We start from the raw sequence: 8,102 nt of genomic DNA on the forward strand, positions 1-8,102 counted from the left end.
AAAATGTTTTGCCATCACTGGTATATAATATGATAGGGTGCCAATATAATAATGTAGAGTAGGATAGTGTGACATAGTGTAGAAAAGCGTAATACTGTATATAATAAATATTCTTTCCTAGCCTTACTAGTTGATTTTCTTGCACTGATTATCTGTATACAAACCGTGTGCTCTTTTACTGAGGTATGGACCCTACAAATTTGTCCTTCTCACATGAAGCAAAACAACTCCTGAGGAGATTGGGGGTGTTTCTTTAACCATTCATCCCTGTGATATTTTTACTGCAGTCATAGCTCTCTGCTTCTTCTTCAACTACTACGTCTGTAATATTTAAAAGCTATATTTATTTTGCTTTCAGATTAATTCTTAAAAGTGTTTATCTCCACTGGAATCGTCATTAATCAGTTGTTTTGTTCTTCTGTCCTACAGCTGATCCAGACAGTAAGTGCAGTGGACCAAGATGACCCCCAAGAGGGACAGCACTTCTACTACAGCTTGGCTCCGGAGACAGCAAATAACCCCAATTTTACTCTTAGGGACAATCAAGGTAATTGAACTAGACATTAATTTGTTTGGCTAATTAATATCTTCTGAAGTAGATTGAATTGCAGAAGCTTCGTTTAAAACTGCTTCATGAGCCAGCCATTGCAAATAATAAATGACACCTGCTCCTTAAAAGCAGCCGTGAAATAAATATTTCATTTCGCTTTTAGGAAAGTTACAAAGAATTTGCCTCATATGTCTCAGGGCAGGGATAAAGCCTTCTCTTTTGAAAAATAATAACTAGATTGCGCAAATCCAAAGCTTTTTATCATTGTTGGTATTTTCAGTAATAAATTGGTGACGAGACAGAAGGAAAGAGAGGTCCAAAGGAATATTGTTTCATTTATTTTTCTTAATCCTGAGCTTTGGACTTTCCCCAAACACAGAAAAGGTCATTGCCTACTTTTTAAGATTTCCTTCCTTTTCATGGTATGCAGACCCAAAGCAGAAAAGGGGCTTCAAAGAAAATGTAGGAAAATTTCTTGCATCTGGTAGCATCTCCTCCTTAATGAAGCCAATTCTTTGTGTTCTTTTGCTCTTGGCTTGCAAGGCAATTCTGTACAGTAGCACCTTAGTACTCATCATTAATTGATTCAAAGAAGCACAATGAATAACCAACAAATTTTCCTATAAAGAATAATGGAGTACATCACAAGGCAGCTGACATTGATAGGTTCTAGCTTGTGCATTGAGTACTGAATAAACAATGAATACTGGGACAAAATGTTCATATCAAAATATGTTTGAGTTTCCAAGAAGTTGAATACCAAAGTACCTCTGTAGTCCCAGGAAAATATGCATTTGAATTTAAAAGGTACAAATAAAGTGCAACAAGGCCATTATAACTTGTCAACACCTCCTTAATATCTCCTTAATTCAATTTCCGTTTTCCTAGAATTTCACAAATGCTGCATGAGCTAAGAAAGTTCATCTTCTTTTAGAGACATCAATCAGGTATAACAAATATACACATATCCCCTTCAAAACTACCTTTTCAGTTCACTTTCACTGCCTTCCCTTTCTTTTAGAATTCCGGTCCCGTCCCCCCCCACTTCAAATAGAAATTTCTTTTGGCTTCTGACCATGTTCCTTTTGCCTAGTTGTTGCTTCTACTTTTTAAATTGTTATTACCTATATCCAAAAATAAATGAATAGGATAGGATAGGGTACAATAGAATAGAATAGAATAGAATTCTTTATTGGCCAAGTATGATTGGACACACAATGAATTTGTCTTTGGTGCATATTCTCTCAATGCATATAAACAACAAATATATTATACAAAACAAGAGTTTTTCCTGAGTCTGGCGACACTTCCCCTTGTTCAGTGGATGATATTCTTTTAATTCAATATAACAGTTGGGGAAATGAAAGAGCTATTAATACAGAAAATTATATAAAAATAAGCAGCACTGTAGCATCACCTAATGGCAAACATTATTTCAACAGCTGGAGAAGCAAGGAAAAAGTAAATTTTACCAAAAGGAGTTCCTTGAAAATATAGTAAAGATTGCTTTGGAACACTTTACTCACAAAATCAGTTTTTTCACATAGCTCCATAATCTGAAAGTTAAATTGGCAATTTAACTTAAAAAAAAAACACCATTGCTTTATAAAATGGACTAAACTGTTTCCTAAATTTCTAACTTATCCACAACAGGCCTCAGCATGTGGTCAGGCAGTGATTATTCTGTGTGTGTTCTGGAAGACTGATGCACAAAAATTACAGATTCTTTTCATCCTAGTCAGTTCAGCCTGGAAAGGGTTTGATAAAGGACGTTGTCAGGTTCCAAAACAGAGATATCTTGTGGTTCTTCCAAAGAAATTTCTTTATTGTCTCTCTCCTAAAGACAAAATTTGGCCAAATTAAAGCATGCTACCACCTCCACAAATCATATACTCTGGGGACTCTTAGGAAAGAATCACCTTCACCTCTTTTCTCTCACGCAAATTGCTGAGGCCAAGGTGAAGTGGCAATAATTGAGGCGAGCCGAGTCATGATCCATAACAAGCCTTTATTAAGGCTAACAAGAAGGCAACAGCAAACACAACCGAGAACAGCTCTAGTAACTCAGCCAGACTCAGCTGCTTCTGACAGGTCTTATATAGCCGGCTGTCGACACTGTGGCCAATGAGGAGCCTGTAATCTCCCGCTCTGCAGCAGCTCCGTCATGGCCAATCAGGAATGTCTCTGTAGCTCTCCGGCATCCTAAGGGGGCACAGCATAAATTATCTGAACTGAGTTGTCTTTTGCTCCTCTGGAATGCACTGCCTGCCTGCTGGGAATCCAGACTACATTCCATCACAACATATTTCCATGTGCACCTACAATTAGAAGTTCACATTTAGTTAACTTGGACTAATCTCAAAAAGCCAAGCAAGGGTTATTGGAAAACTTTTCAACATGGTGCCAAGAATATTTCATAGATGTCCTCCATGAGGATAGAAAAAAAATATTTTTATAGCTCTTTTTTTTCTACCCACTTAACTATTGTTCCATGACCATCTTACTCAAAATGAATGTGCAGAGCTGGACGTTTATTTATTTATTCAATTTTTATGCCGCCCTTCTCCTTAGACTCAGGGCGGCTTACAACATGTTATCAATAGCACTTTTTTAAAAACAGAGCTAGGCTATTGCCCCCACAATCCGGGTCCTCATTTTACCCACCTCGGAAGGATGGAAGGCTGAGTCAACCTTGAGCCGGTGATGAGATTTGAACCGCTGACCTACAGATCTACAAGTCAGCTTCAGTGGCCTGCAGTACAGCACTCTACCTGCTGCGCCACCCCGGACATGATGACGAGGCGGTTGAAGAACCAAGAAGAGTTGGAATTCTATAAAATCTGGGATAGGGTTTATATTTGGTTGAATAGAAGAAATTCTCAATGAATTCAAGGTTATACAAATTTATTATTTTAAAATGTATATAAATAGAGATATGAAGTAGGTATTCTTTTTTCCCTCCGAAATGATCTAATTAACAAAAGTTTTCTTTTTTAACCATGGAGACTTCTATTCTGAGCGGAGCGATTGTAGCTCCTTTCTTTGTTATAGGTCTTGTTTTGTATTTTTATGTATGTGTGTTGTGTTTTGTTTTTAAAAATAATAAAATTTATTAAATATTAAAACAATTGTTCCATGACCACCTTACTCAAAATGATACAAATGAATGCCAGATAATGGTGACATATTTTACTAGTTTAGTAGCTTTAAATGGCAACTGGAATTTTTAGAAAAGTATAATCTTTCAAGAAATGAAGTGTCCCCTCACATCACCAGTCTACAGCAATGAAGTGCCCAGATTTATTATTTGGAAATTGCTGACAAGATTGAAAGATATTGCTTAGTTGGGACATATTTGTGACTCCTACTTTCTTTCCTTAAACTTACAACTATTGATGAGCTTGAAAGAAGTCATCATTAAAAGATTTGTGATATAAGTTCATTGAATACTTGGGGGCATTCTGCTGTAACAACGTTCAGATATAAGACAGGAAGAAGAGGGGGAATTTTCTCTTTTGCCTCTGAATTTCAGCATCTTAATTAGGAACCACAAGAGAGGTTTGTTGTGAAAAAGCAGTTTTCAGGCACATCAATTTTTATCAGGCAAAAGAATAAAAAGTTCTGGGTCTCCCTGTTGCTATTATTGCTTTCAACATTCTTTCATTATTTTTAACAGGGGTCTCAGAATGATGGATATGAATATTAAGGCAGGATATAGCTCAGAATAAAACAATACATTACAATGTATTACAACATAGTTATCACAGCTAAAGTTCAATCTACCATGTTGGTTTATGAACCTAAGGCTCCCCAAAACTTCCAAATAGTTTCACTTACAAGAAGGCTATTTAAACTGAAATTCTGAAATTTCATGCACTGTGGTAGCTTAGGTATCTCTATTTCACTCGCTCTTTCTCTCCTTTCTTCTTCTCCTCCTTCCTTCCTTTTCACTGCCTGCCATCTTTTAATTTGCTCTTTTTGTTCAATTTTCTTATGTGCAACTACATTCATTTTCTAAAATACAGGTGAAATAATATATCTAAGATCACAAACAAAATCAGGAGGCCTTAACAATTGAGCAAATAAATAAATGGTTCCCAAGCAATAATAATTGCATCCATAGCGTGGATATGAACAAGCCAGCTTCCATATACACAGAAACTCCCCCCAGAGATTAGAATTGCTCCCACCCTCCTTGCCTTTTGTAAGCTTCTTAAAACCCACCTCTGCTGCCAGGCATGGGGGAATTGAGATACTCTTTCCCCCTAGGCCTTTACAATTTTATGCATGGTATGTCTGTATGTATGTCTGGTTTTACAATAAGGGTTTTAACTGTTTTAATATTGGATTGTCATATGCTGTTTTACTACTGTTGTTAGCCACCCCGAGTCTACGGAGAGGGACGGCATACAAATCCAATAAAATAAAAATCAATATGTATCACTGAAAGTCTAGAGTAACTCACAAACAATTGCATATCCAAAAAGTAGTTGTATTGCACCTAAAGATAAAAGTAAATATAATACTGTAAGCTTACAAAACTAATTCAGAAATCAGTTTTGTAGTATGTATGTTTGATTTTGAGTTGCATAGTCAATAAGCATAGTCAATAATCTTTCTCTTTCTTTTTCTTTCTTTCTTTCTTTCTTTCTTTCTTTCTCTCTCTTTCTTTCTTTCTTTCTTTCTCTTTCTTTATTTCTTTCTTTCTCTTTCTTTCTTTATTTCTTTCTCTTTCTGTATTTCTTTCTCTTTCTTTCTTTCTTTCTTTCTCTTTCTTTCTTTCTCTTTCTTTCTTTCTTTCTTTCTCTTTCTTTCTTTCTTTCTTTCTTTCTCTTTCTTTCTTTCTTTCTTTCTTTCTCTTTCTTTCTTTCTTCCTTTCTCTTTAGACAACACAGCTTGGATTTTAACCAAGAGATCGGGATTTCGGCAACATGAGCAGAATACCTTTTATCTTCCCATCTTAATAGCTGATAATGGACGTCCTGTGCTAAGCAGTACTGGGACAGTAACCATTCATGTCTGCAGCTGTGATGAAAAGGGTCTTGTGATGTCTTGTAATGCAGAGGCCTATATACTCCCTGTCAGCCTGAGCAGAGGAGCTCTGATTGCCATTCTAGCTTGCATTTTTGTTCTGCTCGGTAAGTACACATACCATCTCACAAAACAAATCTAATATTCTTCAGACAAAATAAGGGAAGTGGCAAGATTTGTTGGGTTGAAATATTAATCACTGCAGGTAGTCTACGATTGATGACCACAATTGAGCCCAAAATTTCTAATGCTAAGTGAAGCCTTTGTTAAGTGAGTTTTGCTCCATTTTACAACTTTTCTTGCCACAGCACAAATTATGTTGCTCAACAGTAGTAACTGTGACAGGGACCTTAGAGTCCTAGTGGACAACCATTTAAATATGAGCCAGCAGTGTGCAGCAGCTGCCAAAAAAGCCAAGACAGTTCTCGGCTGCATTAACAGAGGGATAGAATCAAGATCAAGTGAAGTGTTAATACACTTTATAAAGTCTTGGTAAGACCACACTTGGAATACTGTGTTCAGTTTTGGTCACCACGATGCAAAAAGGATGTTGAGACTCTAGAAAGAGTGCAGAGAAGAGCAACAAAGATTATTGGAGGCTAAAACAAATGAAGAATGATTGCAGGACCTGGATATGTCTAGTTTAATGAAAAGAAGGACTAGGGGAGACATGATAGCAGTATTACAATATCTCAAGGGTTGCTGCAAAGAAGAAGGAGTCAAGGTATTCTCCAAAGCATCTGAGGGTAGAACAAGAAGCAATGGGTGGAAACTAATCAAGGAGAGAAGCAACTTAGAACTAAGGAGAAAATTTCTTTATAAAACAATTAATCAGTGGAACAGCTTGCCTCCAGGAGTTGTGAATGCTCCAACACTGGAAGTTTTTAAGAAGATGTTGGATAACTATTAGTCTGGTGTGTAGGGTTTCCTGCCTAAGCAAGGGGTTGAACTAGAAGACTTTTGAGGTTCTTTCCAGCTCTGTTATTATTCAATTCTTTTCTATTCTATTCATCATTGCAGTTGTTAACTTAGTAAGAAGGTTGTTAAATGAATCTGGCTTCCCCATTGACTTTGCTTGTCAGAAGGTCACAAAAAGTGATCGCATGGGCCCAGGACACTGCAGCTGTCATAAATATGAGTCAGTTGCCAAGTACCTGAATTTTGATTATGTGATCATGGGGTTGCTGAGGTGGTCATAATTGTGAAAATCAGTCCTAGTTCATTTCTTTCAGTGGTGTTGTAACTTTGAACGGTCACTAAATGAACTATTGTAAGATGAGGAGTAGCTCTATAGAGGTAGCAATTTTTAGTGGGGGGTGGAGAGTAGACCTTTTTGATTACCATTGCATATAAAATATTTCTGGCTGAATTTGAAGAAAAATTGCTGCCTGAGTATTTCTGTTTCATTCATTACCTTTAGTTCTGGTGCTACTGATCTTATCTATGAAAAGACACCGGAAGCAGCCTTACATGCTCGATGAGGACGAGAATATCCACGAGAACATTGTCCGATATGACGACGAAGGCGGTGGGGAAGAAGATACAGAAGCTTTTGACATTTCTGCCCTGTGGAATCCCAGAGAGGCCCAGGCGTTCATGAAGAACCGGCAAGACATGATGCCAGAAATTGAAAGCCTCTCAAGATACGTTCCTCAAGCCTGCACGATGGACACCAGTGTCCACAGCTATGTATTGGCCAAACTCTATGAAGCCGACATGGACCTCTGGGCCCCTCCCTTTGATTCTCTCCAGACCTATATGTTTGAGGGCAATGGCTCAGTGGCCGAATCGCTCAGTTCCTTACAGTCTGTCACTACGGACTCAGAACAGAGCTATGACTATCTGACAGACTGGGGACCACGCTTTAGGAAGCTAGCGGAAATGTATGGTGCCACAGAGGGGAGTGGGACTCTTTGGTAACAAAAAAAAAAGGCCAAGTACTTGATACTCAAATGCCGCCATCTAAACTTGTACTCACCTGGTATGAGACATTGGTGGGATGGCCTCCTACAATTAGCAATATGATGCTTGAGGGAGAATGCAGAAGAGTTTGAATAAATCAAAGCACTCTCTGGATCAGCTTTATGAAATTACTTTAAGCTACATTTGTAAGCGATGATAAACAGGAGAGAAAGACAGGTGGGAAGAATTTCATGAGATTTTTTTTTCTTTTAATTTTCTCTCAAAGACTACACATGGTTCTGGATTAGAATGACATTATTACCTTGCTGATTTAAGACACAAGCACGCACTCACATCCATGGACCACTTATTAACTTTTTTACATCTGCGTGTAAAAATCTATACGTTTCGATTCACATGGAATGGTGTGTAGAAAGCCGTCTCCAGTAGACGATTTCTTCCCCTTTGTTTATAAAAGAAAGATTTGTCAGAGAATACAGAAAGACATCGATAAAACAGAAGATTTTTTTTACCAGCAAGTCCTAATGAAGAGGCTAAAGAGCAAAAGATTTGAGTGATGTGGAAGGGAGAACGACTGACCCGTGTGCCATACGCATTA

The 8,102-nt window shown here is 37.6% G+C and overlaps 1 protein-coding gene across 1 annotated transcript in view; it reads left to right on the forward strand.

Annotated features, from left to right (window-relative positions):
* Positions 1-7,501, forward strand: part of CDH20 (cadherin 20) — a 111,615-nt gene extending 104,114 nt beyond the window's left edge. The window contains exons 10-12 of the mRNA XM_070749091.1: positions 430-547; positions 5,437-5,688; positions 7,002-7,501. Coding sequence (XP_070605192.1) covers positions 430-547; positions 5,437-5,688; positions 7,002-7,501 — 870 coding nt within the window. The remainder of the gene's footprint in view (positions 1-429; positions 548-5,436; positions 5,689-7,001) is intronic.
* Positions 7,502-8,102: the final 601 nt, after the last annotated feature.

Source organism: Erythrolamprus reginae, chromosome 3, assembly GCF_031021105.1.
Source record: "Erythrolamprus reginae isolate rEryReg1 chromosome 3, rEryReg1.hap1, whole genome shotgun sequence".
Lineage (NCBI taxonomy): Eukaryota > Metazoa > Chordata > Lepidosauria > Squamata > Dipsadidae > Erythrolamprus > Erythrolamprus reginae.